The following is a 21,072-nucleotide window of genomic DNA, read 5'->3' on the forward strand; positions in this document are numbered from 1 at the left end:
CTGCTTCTCTTGCAGATCAGTTAGCTTTAGAAGTACAAGATGGCATCAATTAGAATTTAGCAGTATAAGATAAATAAGAAATCTAGAAACTTCTACCAGCTATGCTAATATAGCTTAAAATAGCTTTCAAATGTCAAATATGAATTTAACTTAGGAGAACAAGATAGATTATGTCAATGAGAATGTTCTTTAACATCATATGGTAATTCCTTTAACAGTGTAACTATACAATATTAATATCATTTTCCTCTTGGGATCTTTAGACAGATCCAAGTTGAATAAGCCTCTTGATAGTCATGGGCTCAGAAAGAACTAGAACAAAGGTATACAAGACTTCATTGATCTGTAAATATAAAGATAGGGCAGTTTAGGTAAATGGATGACAGAGAAGGCTCAGAAGTTCTAAATAAAAACCCATTTATATAAAAGTATTAATACAGATTACTCCATAGCTAGTAAAGAGTGCAGCGGTTACCACAGAAATAGAGAAAAGGTTTTCTTGGCAATGCAGCACATTACTTTTAGTTGATAGAATATATGTTAAATATTAAAGTTCTGAAGCTGATGTGAAGATTTGTTGTAAAAGTCACAATCTTCCACCCCTCCCTGTATTCCCATCCCTTGCAGTGTGCTTCGAGGTCTGTTTCTTCCTGTGACTTCACTTCCCCCTTGAGTCTGGCTGGTTTGGCCAACAGAATGTGGTAGAACTGGCACTATGCCAGTTCTGAGCCCAGTTCTTGAGAGGCCTTGTACTTAGAGATAGATCCTCTAGCTTAACTTAAAATGAGATCTTTAGGGTGGGCCCTAATACAATATGACTAGTGTCTGTAAGAGAAGAGGAAATTTGAACAGAGATGTATACAGAGGGAAGACAATATGAAGACACAGAAGAAGATGGCCATCTATAAGCCAAGGAGAGAGGCCCCAAAAAAGATCCTTCCCTCATAGCCCTCAGAAGGAACCAACCCTGCTGACACTTTGATCTTGGACTTCTGACTTCCAGAACTGTAAGAAAAAAATTCTGCTGATTAAGCCACCGAGTTTGAGGTACTTTTTGGGGCAACCCTAGAAGACAAATACACATTCTCAGATTGAAAGACAACTCTGTGTGACTATAAAATATATACTCTTTTTACTGAACCATGATGAAGGATAGGACCAAAAAAACCCAAAAACCCAAAAAACAAAACAAAACAAAAAGCCAGTTCCTTGTTGTTACGGAGAAGAAAAATGCAAAGGAAAGAGAAGGTTTAAGAAAATTCAGTAATTATACATTTATGATTGACCTAAAGAAGGGAGAGAGTTCCTTCCTTTCTTTTTTTAATTAAAAAAAATTTTTTAAACATTTTTATTTATTTTTGAGACACAGAGTGTGAGCAGGGGAGGGGCAGAGAGAGAAACACACAGAATCAGAAGCAGGCTCCAGGCTCCAAGATGCCAGCACAGAGCCCGACGTGGGGCTTGAACCCACCAACTGTGAGGTCATGACCTAAGCTGAAGTCGGATACCCAACCAACTGAGCCACCCAGGCACCCCAAGAGTTCCTTCCTTTCTACTAGTAGTACTGCTACTTCTGCTTGACTTCAGCTTCTACTTCCAGTGGGACTACTACTAATTTACATTCATTGAGTACTGACTACAGACCATACATTGTGTGAAGTAACTAATTACTTGCATCAGCCCTGTGAATAATATTACTTGCAATAACTCTGTGGGGTTTTCTCTTCATTTTACTGGTGAGGAAATTGAAGCTCAGAAGTAATCTGCCCAAATTAATGGTGGGATTTAATTTCTGGGTTAGTGTCTGTCAGTCTCTGACTTAAGAATCTGTGTTCTTAGCTATTACCATACTAGGGCTTTGTTTCAACATAATGCATGCTGCTCACAGTTGCATAGTTTCCAGTCCAACTATCAGCTTTAAGAGTGGTGAATGGTTTTGATGGTATTTGATGATCTGCTAACAGGTACCGTAACATCCCTCCTTTGTGGTAAATTCTATCTTGAAACAAAATGGCAGCTAATACAGGTTTTCCAGTGATCATTGTTCTTACAACTTTTATACGAATTTAAGCTTTGAGTGAGGACTTGGTCATATGATTTTATTGACTGAAATCTTCAATTCACAGAGCCAATAATAATTAGAAAGGAGTAAGGGCAAAAGAAAAAGGAAATTTGTCTAGATAACAAAGCCAGTTGATTCAAGTGCAGAATTTAAATTCGTAGCCCCTGCTTAGACTATCCAGTATTCACATTTTAAAGAATTTGTTTTTGGAAACCTTTATAAAACTCTCCACTGTTACAATGTAATGCCATCTGGGATTTAGCATTTATAAAATATGCAGTTAAGAGATGCCAAGAGATTCTTCATGCAAACCAGATGGTACAATAACAGCTCTGTCTGTGTTTTTGGCAGAAAAATAGGGCTTTGAATGGCTTGAAACTTATGTGAATAAATTAAGCCCAATCAATACTTCAGGGACATTATAATTTCAATAGTCAACTTACCCACCTAAATATTTTCATAAATGTTTTCATTTAGAGAAGAAAAAAACAAAAGGGCAGACAGTGGTTCCTTTCATTGCCTCATGTTTGTATTTAACAATGTTTCTAAGAAAAACAACACCAGTGACCTTCAATGTGGGAAAGAAAGTTTCTCTGTATTTTGAGTGATATATGTGTTTAAATGAGAAGCAGGGTTGTTGAATCTCTTTTGAAGAGGAAAAATCCACATCAAATAGGTTGAAGAGTTTTGTTGCTGTGCTCAAGAGGAAAACATACATAAATAACTAAGTGACATTTTCTGAGTAATGGACTTAAAAATGTCTTTACCTCAAATGGTTTGTTTCTCACAAACCCAAGTCCAGCACATACAGTAATGTGTTAATGACGCCTATTCTGTCCTTGCTTACTTCCTATAAGTTCCATGTAACAATAGGACTTCTGTAATCCTTTATAATTTTTTTTACTTTCTGTTAATCCTTTTATTTTCATTAAAATTCATAATAAGATGCTCATTAGATGAAACAATCTTGTTAAAAGCAACGTTCTGCTTGGATCTTTTCTTTTTCCTTATTAGGTAAAAATGTGCTTCCCTACCATACAAGTGAATTTCCTCTATAATTAGGCCTAAATAGCTTTGGAGAACAAATACAGGCTGCTTTTGAAAACCAGGTCTCTTGGGTTTAGGGGGCAATCTCGTTAATAAAAATAAGTGTTTCTGGGCTTCACATTGAATTTCTTTCCCAATTAGCAGTGAATGGTTTTTCAGAACAAGGAAGAAGTTGGGTTTCCACTTTGTTGGCATTGGTTTTTCTTGGGGGTAGACTGGAGGTATCAACTACCACTAATCTTTGTTCCTTCCATCTCTCTCTCTGGGCAAAGGAACACACAAGACTCTGTTTTATAGATAGATCAGAGTCCTAGGTAAATTCTCCATCCAAGGGCTACTACTTCCTTTCATCCAGGATTAGACACCATGGTAGATGGGACAGTTGTTTACAACATCAAGCTGTCAGGTGGCAGGAGAGACTGCAAAATTATAAATACAGCAATGAAGAATGGACAATGCCATTGCTTTGTGGGGAGGAGGAGACCCTTTAGGGGGAGAATCTTTCTAAGTGTTGCCCCTGGGGGTGCCAATTAACCCTGTTTTCTCTGGGTCATTGGCAGAAAGAAGTGGTGTTTCGGTCTAAGGGACTCTCAAAGTGAAATGGTTAAATGCATGGGGTGTCAGGTAATAAATGAGTTTTTAAGAAAACAAAGGAGGAAATAAAGCCTACCACCTCTGAACCTAAGTGGCAGCAGAGGGACATAGAAGTCACTAGCAAGAGTTTCTAAAGTTATTCTAATATTGCAAGTGTATAGGGAGGTGGGAGCAGGACAGGGTTGGTTACAACAGGAAGGTGATGAGCACCTGACTTAATCTGGATATTTAAATGGACATTTAAATCTGACCCTTAAAGTCTATCAACCAGTGTGTAGGGAAGATATTCTTTTCTGACCTTCAAAGAGTCCAATAGCATACTGTTGGGACAGATTCAAATACTTATTTCCACAAGGCCAATACTGTCAAAACATACAGTCAAAAGCCACAATTGCCCCATATCTAGACTCCTGATGAGCAGTTAATGCCTAAATTATATGCAGATCTGTCTTAGGTATTTTCATTAATCTCTGCCCTTACCATCTCCTACCAGTTGTGTCTCTCCTTTGTACTTTGAGAAGTACAGTAGAAAATAAGAAAAGAGACCAATTACTAAGTTTTAGATCTCTCTCTCTCTAACTGCACTCTTAGCCACAATCACATGGTTTCTTGGCTCTTCCAGTTTGTAAAACCATACTTCACAGTTTGCAAGGAATTTTATATAATTTCACCTTTACTACTGTAAGTTTAGATGATAATATGATCATGAGCAATATCCTCCAATTTTATTCACAAAGAAATGGAAACTCAAATAGATGCAGTAAGTTCTCCCAGAATATATGGACTTCAGGTCTTCTAGGTCTAATTTCAACCCTCTCTGTCAATCTCCTCTTGAGGGAATGGTGTAAGGAGGATCTTCAAGTTCAGGATCTGTTTCTGCTTCACCTCACCTTCCCAACACACTCTTCTTTTTTTTTTTTTTAATTTTTTTAATGTTTATTTATTTTTGAGACAGGGAGAGACAGAGCATGAACAGGGGAGGGTCAGAGAGAGGGAGACACAGAATCTGAAGCAGGTCCCAGGCTCTGAGCTGTCAGCACAGAGCCCGACGCGGGGCTAGAACTGATGGACTGCGAGATCATGACCTGAGCCGAAGTCGGCTGCTTAACCGACGGAGCCACCCAGGCGCCCCCCCAACACACTCTTCTTTTAAGGAAGGGGTTTTCCCAAGGAAATGCCAAAGGGTGCCAGGATATTTAAATACCATTTAAAAATATTAAAACAAAGAGCTCAGGTGTCTTACCATTTCACAGGAGAGTTTGAGTCCAAGTCATGAGTGCTACTGGAGTTGAGAAACTCTTCCTTCTCCTCCATTTCTAACCCTTCTTCCTATATGAATGATTGCTCTGTCCTCCTTTATCTTTGCTTCCATCCTTATCTTTATCATTCTCCTTCTCCCCATCATTATCACATTATCTTTATCATCATCTTCATCTTGTAACAGACTCCTCGTTTGATTGGCACTTAGCTTTCTATAAGCTAATAATATAGTTTATAATTATATACACAATAATTAATCGATCTTTGAGAAGCCCTCTGTCAGATTATATACGATTTTCTATTTTAGAATATATTCATGAATGTAATTGTGTCTAAATTAAAGTAGCTCATGAAAAAATTAGTTGTTCTCACAGTATCCATAATCACGTTTGAATATTTCACTCTCTGCAGTCTTAAAAAAATTCTTTTTCCCTCCTTACAAATAAATAATAGTGTCCTCCAGGTTGCTTCTACAGCTTCTACTGGTTCTCATAGAAACCAGAAAAAGGAACAAACATTGACTCTTGGAGCTAATTATCGTGAGAAACTTGCAGATGAAAGCTTTGTACTTTCTCAAAGTTGACAGATAATTTATCTTGGAATAAAGGCTTAGACAAAAAGAGATAAGAAGAATAAAGAGTTATAGACTTTGAAAATAGATCTTCCTCACCTCAATTCCGTGGACTATTATCCAAACATATTAAAGGTTTTGTAACAATATGGGAAATACTTATGGTGGATTAAAGAGAGGAAAAGACAATGCAAAAATGTATGTATTTGATGATAAAAACTATGTAAAATATATACTTCAAGAGAATATCTATACAGTTTATCAGTTGTATCGGGTGAGGGGTTCTAATTTTATTGCTGTGTCTTCACAGGGCATGGTCTGCATGAAATCTATCATTTGATACTTATTGAGGCCTGCACTGGTTTTATTAGGTGGGCAATTTTTTTTCCATATATGAAGTTTATTGTCAAATTGGTTTCCATACAACACCCAGTGCTCATCCCAAAAGGTGCCCTCCTCAATACCCAGCACCCACCCTCCCCTCCCTCGCACCCCCCATCAACCCTCAGTTCTCAGTTTTTAAGAGTCTCTTATGCTTTGGCTCAAAGAGAGCTTTGGCTCTCTTCCACTCTAATCTCTTTTTTTTTTTCCCTTCCCCTCCCCCATGGGTTTCTGTTAAGTTTCCCAGGATCCACATAAGAGTGAAAACATATGGTATCTGTCTTTCTCTGTATGGCTTATTTCACTTGTCATCATACTCTCCAGTTCCATCCATGTTGCTACAAAGGGCCATATTTCATTCTTTCTCATTGCCACGTAGTCCTCCATTGTGTATATAAACCACAATTTCTTTATCCATTCATCAGTTGATGGACATTTAGGCTCTTTCCACAATTTGGCTATTGTTGAGAGTGCTGCTATAAACATTGGGGTACAAGTGCCCCTATGCATCAGTACTCCTGTGTCCCTTGGGTAAATTCCTAGCAGTGCTATTGCTGGGTCATAGGGTAGGTCTATTTTTAATTTTTTGAGGAACCTCCACACTGTTTTCCAGAGTGGCTGCACCAATTTGCATTCTAGGTGGGCAATTTTTATAAATATTTCTGTGTACTTGAAAAGAACACGCTTTTTCTATTGAGTATAGAGTTATACATAGGATTGTTAAGGCAAGCTTTTAATTGTGTTCAAATATTTTATATTTTTACTAATCTTTAACCTAATGTGTGTGTGTGTGTGTGTGTGTGTGTGTGTGTGTATGATATACAGAGGGTGAATTAACATTATCATTATATATATAATATTAAGAGAGTTAAAATCTCCTACTGTGATTGTGGATTTGCTCTTTCTGTTCCAGTTCTATTATTTTTTGTTTTCTCTATTTGGGGGCTATGTTATTAGGTACACACAAGCTTAGGACTATTATATTTTGTTGATGAATTGTTCCTTTCATCATCTCTCTTTATCCCTAGTAATTTTTTGGCTTAAACTATATTTTGTCTGATATAAATATAGATACACCATTTTTTGTCAGTATTTTCTTGATAAAACTTTTCCATTTTTTGCTTTCAATCTTTCTGCAATTTTATATTTTAGCTGTGTCTGTTGTGAATAAGATATAGCTGGGTCTTCCAACTGGTGAATTTTGAATTTTGTCCATTTACACTTATTTGTTTTACAGAGATATTTGGACCATGTTTTTGGTCTTACATTGTGTTCTTTATTTGCACGAATTTTTCCATGTTTTCCTCCTTTCCTTAAGGTGGGAGTTTAAGTTATTGATTTGAGATATTTCTCTTTTTTTAATACAGGCATTAAAAACTGTTAATTTCTCCCCCAAACTCTGTTTTATTTATTTTTACATTTTTTATTTTTATTTTACTTATTCTCAAGTTAACATACAGTGTAGTCTTGGAGTAAAATCCAGTGATTCATCACTTACATATAACACCCAGGGCTCATCCCAACCAGTCCTATCCTTAATGCCCATCACCCATTTTCCCCACCCCTGACCCCCATCAACCCTCAGTTTATTCTCTTTATTTAAGAGTCTCTTATGGTTTGCCTTACTCTCTGTTTTTATCTTCTTTTTCCTTCCTTTTCCCTATGATCATCTGTTAGGTTTCTCAAATTCCACATATGAGTGAAATCGTGTGATATCTGTTTTTCTTTGACTGACTTATTTCACTTAGCATAATACCCTCCAGTTCCATCCACACTGTTGCAAATGGCAAGATATCATTCTTTTTCATTGCTGAGTAGTATTCCACTGTGTGTGTGTGTGTGTGTGTGTGTGTGTGTGTGTGTGTAACATCTTTTTTTTAATGTTTATTTATTATTTTTGAGAGAGAGAGAGACAGAGTGTGAGTAGGTGAGGAGCAGAGAGAGAGGGAGGGGACACAAAATCCAAAGCAGGCTCCAGGCTCTAAGCTGTCAGCACAGAGCCTGACATGGGGCTCGAACTCATGGACGGTGAGATCATGACCTGAGCCGAAGTCAGACACTTAACCAACTGAGCCACCCAGGCACCTCATATATACCACATCTTCTTAATCCATTCATCAGTTGATGGACATCTGGGCCAAGCTCTGTTTTAAAATTCTGAGATGTTGTGTCTTCATTTTCATTCAGTTCAAAATAGATCTGATAAAGGATTTTTGTTCAATATATATAAAGAGCTTTTATAACTCAATAATAAGATAATAACCCAGTGAGAAAAATGGGCAAACAATTTAATAAAGATACGATGTAAGAATGGCTAATAAGCACATGAAAACGTGCTCAACATCATTAATCATTAGGAAATGCAAATTAGAACCATAATGATACCACTTCACATCCGCTAAGGATGGCTATAAGCAAAAAGGCAACAAAGGCTGCAAAGATATGGAGAAATTATCACCAATCATTGCTGGTAGAAATGTATAACAGTACAGTGACTTTGGAAAAACACTGGCAATTTCTGAAAAAGTTAAATATAAATCATCATGTAACCCAGCCATTCCACTCTTTGCTATAAACCCAAGAGACATAAAGATATATGTCCACACAGACTTGTGTGTGAATGTTCTTAGAAGCATTATTCATAAAAACAAAAAGGGGAAACAATCTAAATGTCCATCAGCTATTGGATGAATCATGAACATTTGGTATATTTCTATAGTAGAATATTATTCAGCAATAAAAAGGAAGTACTGTTATATACTGAAAAATGAATGTACCTCAGAAAATTATGTGAAGCTAAAAAAAAACCCTAAACACAAAGACTATATATTTTATGATTCCATTTATATTAAATGCCCTTAAAAAGCAAATCTATAGAGACAGAAAGCAGATTAGTAGTTTCCTGGGGTTGGGAGGGGAAATGGGGATTAACTACAAATGAGTATGAGGGATATTTTGAGGGTGATAGATATGTTCTAAAATTGGATTGTGGTGATGCTTGAACCACTGTGTAAATTTACTATCATTGAATTACACACTTAAAAGGGGTGAATTTCATAGTGTATAAATTATACCTCAATAAAATAGTTTCTAAAGTAGACCTCCCCAGTGAACTAGACTAGTTCTGAATTGTTTGGAAATTATTTTGTACATTCTGTGCCTAGATGACCAATACTACATTCAAGACATGCTAATGGACAGAAAAAATTAAATGTGGCTTAAACCACTCAAGACGAGCCCCGCATTCCTTACTATTCCAGGTCATGGCCATGCCAGAAAGGAAAAGTCCAAGTTCAGTGCTGTGAACCTTTCTGGCTGCCTTCCATGAAGGAGGCTGGAATGACCTTTGTCCTGAGGTGACACTCTTCCTTGTTACTGATTAACCAGCTTTGCAGGAAGGCTACTTCACCAACAACCTGATCTGCCTGGAGAGCAATATCTGGCTGGGCTTAGGTGGGCTGGAAAAATGTCCACTCGCTACCACCAAGCTGCTAGTGATAGCTACTTAGAACTTTTGAAAGAGGCTACCAAGAGAGATCTGAATCTTTCTGATGAAGATGGCATGACTCCCACACTCCTGGCAGCTTACCATGGGAATTTGGAAGCCCTAGAAATAATCTGCAGCAGAGGGTAAGTTCAACCTGATGGTTTCTACTGTAAACAGTGTTTATGGTAGGAGTTTACAGACAGCAGCAAGAGACAGGGAAGTCAGTGAAAATACTTTGTTCTTTATGGATTGTCTAAATAATTGTCTTTTTAGAGAAAAAGAGAAAACTGCCTAGAGATGCTCTTTTCACATTAAGAACTGGTACCATGGGGATGGCTCATCCTTTATGAGCCACACATAGAAAGATCCTGAACTCTAAGGCTTTGTTGTCTGCTCGGGGCAGGGAGATGGGGGGGAGGATATTTTAATTTTGTGTCTTTAAAAATCTTTTACATAAGGGCACCTAAGTGGCTCAGTCAGTTAAACATCTGACTCTTGATGTCAGGTCAGGTCTTGATCTCAGGGTCATGAATTCAAGCCCCACATTGGGCTCCATGCTAGGTCTGAAGCCTACCTTAAAACAAACAAACAAACAAACAAACTTTTCCATGAAATTTAAATGGTTGGCTCTTAAAAAGAAATCACTGTTTTACTTGACTTTAAGATGTTAACTTTGATTGGAACAAATGATGCGTTGTTTTTTTTTTTTTATCTATTCCATTAAAATCCACAGCCTTTTATTAATACACAACCCTAATGCAAGCCATGATTCTTAGATGAAATAGTTGGCTTTATAAGGGACCTTCAGCCTGTCTTATCTCTCTAGCTGTCAGATATATACACATGCATACACACTTCCCCCAAATTCTAATGCAGGAATTACCTATCTCTTTTCTTCTGCATGTTACCAGAAGGGCTAGGCAGTGTTGGCAACTATAACCCGATGGCAGTAAAGAAAGGAAAAAAGAACACATTAATAAAGGAGCTAAGTGAATCAATTTCAATTCAGTAAATATTTACTTTTACATATTTGCAATGTACCAGCCATTTTATTGGCCACTGGGGATGCTCTGATCAACAAGAGAGACCCAATTCCTCTCCTCATGGTGATCAGATTTGAGAGAGGAAGACAGAAAGTAAATAAGTTAAGTCATAGATGATATTGGTTATAAAGGGGGGAAAGAAAGGGCGCTACATAAATAACACAGGCATCTATCCCAAACCATAGAGTGAGGATAGGCTTTCTGGATCTTTGAAGCTGTAACTTAAAAGGTGAGAAGAAGCTGGCCAGAAGATGGAAGGAAGAATGTTTCCCCCCAAGTGAGAGCACTTTGCATTCTAGGCACTGAAGTTGAGTATGGCTGGATGCAGCTTTAATGGGGAGAGGCCAAGTTATAAGAAACGACCAGATCACAAGAGCCTTGTAAACTCTGTTTGGGAGTTGAACTTTATCCTAACGGCATGGGAAGTCATTGTCAGGTTTAAGCAGGGTAGCCACCTGGTAGATTTGTGTTTACAAAACTTGTTCAGGCAGCTGTGTAGCAGTCACAGAAAATGTTCAAGGGCTATTTTAATGGTTGAGATGAGAGATGAACTGGACTAGGGCAGTGGCAATGGCAATGGGAGACAGGGATGGATTGGAGTGGCAGTTTGGGTGTAGGATCAATTACAGTTGACTGGATGTTTTGGTGAGTAGAGGAAGAGGAAGGTAAGACCCCATGTTCCACCGTTGTGTTAAGTTGCCATGGAGTATATAGGCTGAAAAAAATATCTTGTACAGGTTTTCTTAGGCTCCCATATTGACCACAGCCAATTTTCAGGAACTGTGAGAGATCAATTGCCAGTTATAATTAAGGGAGTTAAAAAGGGAAATAAATTAAAAATTGAATTTAGAAGTTAATCAGTCATTGATCACTGACAGTGGATCATGTGGTAATTATTAATACCAAAACTCTGGCTTTGTTAAAAATTGTTTTCCTTTCTTTTCAAAATTTAAAGATGAAAAGCAATAATTACATATGTTCTCCTACACTTGGAAGATGGCGCCAATTATACAAAATTTCATTTTGCCTTCAAAGTGTATGTGAATTTTTTTTGTTTTGTTTCACTTGCTAACCTATCTTCCTTCCTGATTCTTCGAGGATACTTATTGCAAAATTTTACATCATATTACAAAGATAAATTTAATAAAGTAAAAATCAAACCAATTTTCACAGTCATTAACATTTGGGCTTATATCCTTCCAGACTTTTTCCTTTGAGAACATGTACATACACATACATTCTTCCCCCTGAAAAAAGGCAGTCATATTATACAAACTGTTCTGACACCTGCTTCTAATTATTTAACAATAGATTATGGATCATTTTCACTTTCAGTTTTTTATTTGCTCTTTGAAGTAGAAATCTATACCACTGGTGTTTTGTTTTGTTTTGTTTTGTTTTGTTTTGTTTTGTTTTGTTAATTAGAGAGAGAGAGAATTTGCCTGAATTTAGCCCAGGCAAACACTATAGCATCAATATTGGATTCAGCTAATCAAATGAGGGGAACCAGTTTGTGAATACCTGGGCAGATATGTGTAATGGTTCTATCAAGAAGTATGAAAGACACCAAGGACTAAAAGACAGAGATTGGATTTAGAAGAGTGGGGAGAGGGGCAGATGGAGAGGGAGAGAAAGAGACAGAGAGAGAGAGAGAGAGGGAGAGAATCTTAAGCAGGCTCAGCACAGAGCCTGATGTGGGGCTTGATCCCATGATCCTGGGATCATGAACTGAGCTGAAATCAAGAGTTGGACAGTCAGCTAACTGTGCCACCCAGGCATCCCATGCCACTGTTTTTTAAAAATTTTTTTACTGTTTTTATTTATTTTTGAGACAGAGAGAGACAGAGCATGAGCAGGGGAGGGGTAGAGAGGGGGGGAGACACAGAATCTGAAGCAGAGTCCAGGCTCTGAGCCATCAGCACAGAGCCCGACATGCAGCTTGAACCCACGGAGTGTGAGATCATGACCTGAACCGAAGTCGGACCCTCAAACGACTGAGCCACCCAGGCGCCCCATCATGTCACTGGTTTTTAATGACTATATGGTATTCTGTTTTTACGGTTTCATCATAATTTATTTAATCAGTTGCTTGTTCATAACACTTAAATTTGAATCCAGTCTTTCAACTGTTATTAACAAGTTGGGATGAACACCCTTGCTTACTCATCTTTACACAAGGGTCTAATATTTCCTTAGGATAAATTCTTAAAGGCAGAGTTATTGATTCAAGAGGGTGCTATGTTTTAAAAGCTTTTGGCACATAATGTGCCAGGAAATTTGAACTACTTTATGATTCCTCCAGCATTGTTCATTTTCCCATACTCCTGCCAAACCTGAGTATTACTGTTCTTTTTAATCCTTGCCTATCTGATGGGCAAGAAAATGGTAGTACATTGTTTTCATTTATATTTCTTTGATTATTAATAAGTCCAAATATTCCTTCTTATGTAGAAAAACATTTTTGAAAGACTGATTTTTTTTTTCTGAGAATAGCTTCACAAAAAACAAATTAACTTCAAAAGAGAAAAAATGATGTGGACCAGATGCTCAGAGTAAGTTAATATAAGCAAGTTGCCCTTTTAGTGACTATAATACCAATCCGGTTTTAAAAATTACTGCCCAAATGCACTGACCTACAAAAAAGCAAGAGCAAAATGGGGATTATTTTAAAATCTCTTCTGTGAGTTTCTCTTTTGGAAAAAAGAAATAGGAAAAGAAACCAACCCAAGACTGAATTTAGCCTAGGCAAACACTATAGCGTCAATATTAGATTCAGATAATCAAACGACGGGGACCAGTTTGTGCATATCTGGGCAGGTATGTGTAATGATTCTATCAAGAAGTATGAAAGACACCAAAGACTGAAAGACAAAGATTGAATTTAGAAGTACTCCATGAGGGTTGCCTGGGTGGCTCAGTCAGTTGGGCATCCGGTGTCAGCTCAGGTCATGATCTCACAGTTCACAAGTTCGAGCCCTGTGTCAGGCTCTGTGCTGATGGCACAGAGCCTGGAGCCTGCTTTGGATTCTGTGTCTCCCTCTCTCTCTGCCCCTGTCCTGCTCATGCTCTGTCTCTCTCTCTCAGAAATAAATAAACATTAAAAAAATATAAGGTCTCCATGAAATTTGTCATTAGAAAATATTTTAAGTTATACACAAATTTGGAAAGTTGCTTTATTTAAAAAATTTTTTTTAAAGTTTTTATTTATTTTTGAGAGAGCACGAAGAGGAGAGGGAGACACAGAATCTGAAGCAGGCTCCAGCTCCAAGCTGTCAGCACAGAGCTTGTTGCGAGTCTTCAACTCACAAATTGCGAGATCATGACCTGAGCTGAAGTTGGTTGCTTAACCAACTGAGCCACCCTGGCACCCCAGAAAGTTGCCTTAAAATAAAATAAACATTAAAAAAAATTAATTTTTGGGGTGCCTGGGTGGCGCAGTCGGTTAAGCGTCCGACTTCAGCCAGATCACGATCTCGCGGTCCGGGAGTTCGAGCCCCGCGTCGGGCTCTGGGCTGATGGCTCAGAGCCTGGAGCCTGTTTCCGATTCTGTGTCTCCCTCTCTCTCTGCCCCTCCCCCGTTCATGCTCTGTCTCTCTCTGTCCCAAAAATAAATAAACGTTGAAAAAAAATTTAAAAAAAATTAATTTTTGAGAGAGAGAGAGAGAGACAGAGAGGGAGCTGGGGGAAGGGCAAAGAAAGAGGGAGACACAGAATTTGAAGCAGACTCCAGGCTCCGAGCTGTAGCACAGAACCTGATGCAGGGCTCAAACTCAAGAACTGTGGGATCATGGCCTGAGCCGAAATTAAGAGTCAGATGCTTTGAAAAAAATTTTTTTAAATATTTATTTATTTGAGAGAGACAGAGTGTGAACAGGTGAGGGGCAGAGAGAGGGAGACACAGAATCTGAAGCAGGTTCCAGGCTCCAAGCTGTCAGCACAGAGCCCGACTTGGGGCTCGAACTCACAAACTGTGAGATCATGAAGAGTCAGATGCTTAACCAACTCAGCCACCTAGGCACCCAAGAAAGTTGCTTTTAAATAGAATTTTTATAAGTGGAAATAACTTAAATACACTAGGGAAACTTTTAAATCATCTTACTGACAGTTTCATCTATAAATTTGGAATTTTGCATTTGAAATTTTCTTAGAACAAGACACATCTTTGGGGTCATCTCAAGGTTTTCTTGATGTTCTTCCTTCCATCTTGAAAGGATCATAAGTTCCAAAGCATGTAGATTTAACCTAAACTCCTTAAGACCCTGAACATCCCCACCATAGCTCACTCCTCTCAATAATTTCTTTTTTAACTTATACAACCCAATAGTTTCAAGCAAATTTAACCAGTATGTTTTTGTTTATGTTTATAGTACCATCTTGGATGTTTTTACAATCCCTCTTTGATGTCTAGAGTACTTAAGGAGTCTTTTGAATATGGTGCTTGGTTAAAATAAATAAAATGTAAAACGACATCTTTGGGGGTGAGGCACTGTGCCCCCCTAAGATACACAACTGCACTAAGACTGAAAGAGGTTTTCTTTGATCCAAAACAATTAAATCAGGCATACTGAGCAGACCTCTTGGAAGTAGCAGCCTGACAGAATGGTCTTATTTAATATTTGCTTTCCTTAGATTAAATTTCATTTTCTTTCCTCTTTGCACTGATTTCCCTTGCCCCATCTCCATGCACTCTGGTCAACCGAAATATACTCCTGGTTCCTCAGATATGCCATGTTTAACATCACCCATATGTGCATCTGTTCATGCTGTTCTCTGCTCAGAAGGAGGTTACCAACTGCCAGAGTATGGGCTGGATCCAGTCCAAAACTGTGTTTTATTTGGATTTCACTGTATTTTTCTTTTAAATTGGAGCCAACGTTTGAAATTCAAAAAATTCCACATGAAATCCTGGATGTCTGGCTTTATGTGGAAAATGGAAGCCCTGGCCAAATTGTGCCTGCTTTTATTCAAGGTAGCAGTCAGCTGCTGCTGAGCGACAGCTATCCTTTCTCATTGAAGTTCACACTCAACTATGACTTTGTTGAAAGAACAAGCTTGGCTCCATTCAGCTGCTTAAATGACCCGCTTGGTTTAAGTTGAGTCTGAGACTTCTGCTAGGAGATGTGATACAAAGGACAAAAAGACACAGGCTTGGCCCTCTGAGGCAAATTATCTCATTAGGGAGTTGGGACATAAATATTGGGCAAATTAAGTACGACTGTAAGTGTTAAAAAGTCGCAAGAGCTAGGGCGCCTGGGTGGCTCAGTCAGTTAAGCATCCGACTCTTGATTTTGGCTCAGGTCATGAGCTCATGGTCACGAGATGGAGCCTCATGTCGGGCTCCACTCTGAATGCAAAGCCCGTTTAGGATTCCCTCTGTCCCTCCCCTGTGCTCTCTCTCTCTCAAAATAAATAAACATTTAACAAAAGTCACAAGAGCTATTATAATGCTGTGGGAAAAATAAATATATGAAATTAGGGATTATGAGTTTAGGGAAAAGGGAAATGATAATAGGTAATGTTTATTGAGTATTCACTATGGACCAAGCACTTTTCTAAGGCTTTCTATTAACTTATTCACATAGCAACTCCATGAAAATTATTCTCACACTCATTCAGATGAGGACACTGAGTCCTCAGTGAGTTAAGCTTGAGGCTTCATAGCTGGTAAAGTAGAAAAACTTGAGGTCTGTTAACATAAGACTATATTGTGCTGGAGACCTTTAGGCCTGGAGGCAAGCCTGATCCAAAGTATGCTGCCTGTGTAACAGGCTTAAATCAGTTAACCATTCTGAGCCTCATTTTACCCCTCTGATAATTATCCTGGTCTTTCTTTAAGAAGGAGATGGTGATGGTGGGTGGTGGTGATGGTGTTGAAAGTATAAACCTTCACAACTGAAAAGCCTGAGGAGACCAAGGCTTTCCATGGAGGAGTTACAAATCCGATTCATCAAATTACTGGACATTGGTTAGGCTCTGTTAACTAGCACAGCTCTTCTCAATCTGCAGGGAACTTACATATCACCTTGGGATCTTGTTAAACTTCGGATTCTGATTCAGGAATTCTGGGCTGGAGTCCAAGATTCCGCATTTCTAGCAAACTAGCAGCTGCAGCTGCTACTACTGATCCAGGGACCAAACTTTGAGTAGCAAGCAACAGAGGAAGGGTCACAGGGCATTGATGTGGCAGTTGCAAGTGCACGGATTGTCTCTCCTGTTTCCACATCCTACTCACCAAGAATGTCAAGAGGCCTTCTCGGAACCTGTCTCCTGTCCTTCCATGGGTCCAGACTGGGGAAAGTTTAGAGGGATCCTGGTTTGGGGGTGTAGTCTAGGGTGAGGGAAGAATCCCTCTTAGTACCTGTATTATCAGAGTCCTCATCAATGGCTTGGGCTTGGGGCCAGAGCCATATTAAACAACATGACTGCCAGTAACTCACAATCTCATAGGGGGAGTGGGGTTGTGGCCTGGGGCAAGATTCCAGTAGGCATTAATTCATCCCACAAATCTTTACTGAGCACCTACCACATGACTGTTTCTATGCTGGCATGGGGTCTCTGGCCTTAATCCCATCTAATAGTACCCTCAATTATACCATAAGCCGTTGCAGAACTGATCGCATATATGACACTGTAATTACATGGAAGTAAGTTGGGGAATCAATGGATATGTTCTACCCTTTGTATGAATAATGGTTGTAGTAGATACTGTTTGGTACCTACACAATATCCATTCTCCTCTTCTTTCTTGCTGGTGGGAACCCAGTTCTGTTCAGTTCTTTATTTTCCTACATGTGACTCCAGTGTGGTAACACTGTTAGAGTGGGAATGAGCTCTTACCAGCTCATGAGAGATGATTGCTAAATTTTCAGGAAGTTTCAGTCTGTTAAACAGAGTCATTATTAAAAATAAGGTTATTTAACCTATCAGTTAATAAATTATATTTTTAAATACTCAAAACTTCTCACTTCCTAATTATTTAGTGCATTTTACTATTAACTATGTTCTTAAGATTTTGCACATCTGCAATATCTACATGTATGGTGGGAATAATTTATAACAGTGTGTTACTGTACATCTCTTCCAAACTGTGTCCAGTAATATCACATTAGTAGCTTGAATTTTGCCATGATGGGTGTATGTACAACACAAAAATTGGCACATGCCATAAATCAGAGCTTTGATCTTTTTCTTGGGTAAGCCAGTTGTTAAACATTTACAAGTATGCCACTGGGTAATCTTATCCCTAGCTTCAGGGAAAATTTTTAATTGGCCTAAGTTATAGTAGTTCTATTTCTCTTCCTATAGACATGTGATCCAATTGGGAACAATGAGACATGAAAGTGGCTTTTTTTGGGGGAGGGGGATGTTTCTTGGAAAGCTTTGCTTCTAAAAAGGAAGCAAAGGGTAGAGATGGGCTCTTTCTGTTTCTGGCCATGTTGATTTCTCTATGTGTTTAGACTTTCACAAGTTATAACCAATGCCAAGGCAGGATTAACATGTATTTTGTTCATCTTGGTTTTATTTATTTATTTATTTTGGACCTCATGTTCTAAGAAACAAAAAATATGTGTATTTTTGATATTTTTTCTAGAGGGGACCCTAATAGATGTGACATCTGGGGAAATACTCCCTTGCATTATGCAGCCTCCAATGGTCATACCCACTGTGTTTCATTCCTGGTCAACTTTGGTGCCAACATCTTTGCCCTGGACAACAACTTACAGTCTCCACTGGATGCTGCTGCTAGCAGAGAGCAGAATGAATGTGTTGCTCTCCTGGATAAGGCTGCCACTGCCCAGAACATCATGAGCCCCAAGAAAGTTACCAGGCTGAAGGAGCAGGCTCAGAAGAATGCCAGGAGGCAGATCAAAGAGTGCGAGAGGCTCCAAGAGAAGCACCAACATAAGATGGCTCGCACCTATAGCAAGGAGGAATCTGGGACTCTTTCTTCTTCCAAGGCTACTTTCTCCAGGTCATCCCTTTCAAATGCTTCTGCTTCTGGTACATTTGGGTCAGCAACTAAGGGCATTAAAGACACCTTCAAGATAAAGTTCAAGAAGAACAAAGATACAGAAGAGCTGGTAGGGAAGGAGAGCAGAAGTGGGCAGAGGAATGTGATGGAAGTGTTCAGAGAAGAGGAGGAAGACACATTCTCCCAGGACTTCAAAGAGAAGCCCCATTTCTCAGCAAAGGAGGACGGAGGTGTGCAGCACGAGTCCATTCTTAACCGTCCGGGTCTAGGCAATATTGTTTTTAGAAGGAACAGAATAGTAAGTCCCGAAGACCTCTCAGACAGCAAGAGGGTGTTGGGATTTCAGATGCACAGTGAATTGCTTCAGAGACAAGGAGCAGCAGAGGCTGAGGAAGCTGAGGCTAACAAAGAGGGGGTGGAAAACAGCCATGAAGATGATTTGCCTTGGGATGAGGATGAAGTGGAGTGGGAGGAAGATGTGGTTGACGCTACTCCTCTGGAAGTATTTTTGCAGTCCCACCACCTGGAAGAATTCCTTCCCATTTTCATGAGAGAGCAGATTGATCTAGAAGCTCTGTTACTTTGCTCTGATGAGGATCTTCAGAGTATACAAATGCAGCTTGGTCCCAGGAAGAAAGTTCTTAATGCTATAAATGGAAGGAAGCAGGTGCTACAACAGCCTGGGCAACTGATTGACACCAGTCTCTGATGGATTATTGGGTCCACAGGGTGAACCTGCAGCAATGGGGCAATGCTGTGGCCCACTGGAAACCCTCCAGTCAACACCCTCTGTATGCCCAATGCCAGGCCACTGGGAATTGTTCCTAGGGTTTTGGAAATGCGCTCCTAAGAAAGAGGCCCAGACTGTAGTCTGAGAAATATTCTGTACCTGTCCAAAAAAACCACCAGTGACCAACTCAAAGAGATCTGGGAACACAAGAATACAATTTTCTCTCCAATTATCTTTTTGCTATTTTTGAATATAGAAAGGGTTAAATGAATGGCAGACAAGGGAAAATCTCTTTAATTTTCCAACTCTGAACTTAAAAATTATAATCTCTTGTCACACAAGCATGCTGCTTACTTTCTCATCCTTAGAGCCTGGGGATTCCAACTCCAGTTCTGTCCTGAGCTCCATGACTTTGTCTGTTGAAAGAGATTTGAGTTCTTCCGTTGGCCTGAGGCTTCATGTCCAACTTAAATGTGTTTAACCCCTCAACAGATGTTTACATGTTTATAAGTAATGGAAATGGGTTTATAATATTCCTGCCTGGGAACAGAGGCAGAGCAGCATGTAGGGAGAGTGAAGAAAGAAATAGAATACCAGTGACCTGATGTAATATGAATTGTATCTCCCTAAAATTTGTATGTTGAAGCTTTATGCCTCAACATAACTGTATTTGGAGATCAGACCATTAGGGAGGTGATTAAAGTTAAATGATGTCATAAGGGACACAGATGGATGGTGTCCTTATAAGAAGAAGAGACACTCAGGGTTGCACATACACACACAGAAGAGGCCACATGGGGACACAGCAAGAAAACAGTCATCTGCAAGCCAAAGACAGATGCTTCAGGAAAAACCAAACCTTCCAATACTTTGATCTTGCACTTCCAGTCTTCAGAGCTGTAAGAAAATAAATTTCTGTTGTTTAAACCACCCAGTCTGTGGTATTTTGTTATGGCAGTCTTAGCAGACCAAGACGAAGGAGTGGAGAGAAAATAAGGATGCCGAGAAAAAGTCTGGACTGTTTCATGATTTTTCTCAAGGTAAGTGCCTTCTGAAACTTAAAAGAAGGGGGGGAATCTAGGTCATTTGTAGGGAAAAGTTGATTATAAAAGGAAATTTTACATTTTTATGTGCATGTACATATCTTTTTTTATGTGGTTTAAAAAAATTTTTATTACTTTTTTTATTTTTGAGAGACAGAGAGATAGAACATGAGAGGGGGAGGGGCAGAGAAAGAGGGAGACAGAATCCGAAGCAGGCTCCAGGCTCTGAGCCGTCAGCACAGAGCCCGATGCAGGGCTCAAACCCATGATCTGTGAGATCATGACCTGAGCCGAAGTCCGATGCTTAACCGACTGAGCCACCCAAGAGCCTCTATTATGTACATATCTTTTATTCATTCTTGTCTGTCACCATGGCCACATGTCTGAATATGTGTAAGTTCTACGATATAAACTGGCAGCATTGCAGCTGACATTTTTGAATGGCTGTCCCAATTCAGATTGAAACCCTACTGAACAGCTAAGCTTCCTTGGATTTTTATAGCCAGACTTACATCAAGTGGAATTTACTATTGACTGCGTGTATAATACAGAAACAGCTGTTCATCTTCAGCATGGTTCCTCATGCACATCTGTTTGGGTTATTTCAAGAGACACCCATGGAGACGATAAGCTTCAGGAGGGTACAGATGTGTAAATCTGATGAACAATTGGCTCATTCTTCCTCAATAGATAGATTCTGAAAGATTGTCAGTCATGGAATAAATATGTTGCACTAGGGGATGATCATGTTTACAAATACTGCATTTTGTTGGTCTGGAATAGACTGAAGCTGTATTTGCTTTCAAAAAGTGTGCACAAAAGCATTTGGCACATGAAAGAAACCCAGATAAAGTTTGTTGTGTCTGAGCCTGCGTGTATTAG

General features: G+C 39.1%; 2 protein-coding genes across 6 annotated transcripts in view; both read left to right on the forward strand.

Moving 5' to 3' along the window:
• Positions 1–9,310, forward strand: part of LDAF1 (lipid droplet assembly factor 1) — a 58,787-nt gene extending 49,477 nt beyond the window's left edge. For all 5 annotated transcript variants that reach the window (XM_053213873.1, XM_053213875.1, XM_053213874.1 and 2 more), the window contains exon 5: positions 9,176–9,310. In XM_053213873.1, the coding sequence (XP_053069848.1) occupies positions 9,176–9,275 (100 nt within the window). In that variant the 3' untranslated portion in view covers positions 9,276–9,310. The remainder of the gene's footprint in view (positions 1–9,175) is intronic.
• A 71-nt stretch (positions 9,311–9,381) lies between these two features.
• ANKS4B (ankyrin repeat and sterile alpha motif domain containing 4B) lies at positions 9,382–20,078 on the forward strand. The gene is made up of 2 exons (XM_015067146.3): positions 9,382–9,545; positions 18,037–20,078. Exons 1-2 carry the CDS (start codon positions 9,382–9,384, stop codon positions 19,124–19,126), a joined length of 1,254 nt encoding a protein of 417 aa, XP_014922632.1. The 3' UTR covers positions 19,127–20,078.
• The last annotated feature ends 994 nt before the right edge of the window (positions 20,079–21,072 follow it).

This window comes from Acinonyx jubatus, chromosome E3, assembly GCF_027475565.1.
Source record: "Acinonyx jubatus isolate Ajub_Pintada_27869175 chromosome E3, VMU_Ajub_asm_v1.0, whole genome shotgun sequence".
Classification (NCBI taxonomy): domain Eukaryota; kingdom Metazoa; phylum Chordata; class Mammalia; order Carnivora; family Felidae; genus Acinonyx; species Acinonyx jubatus.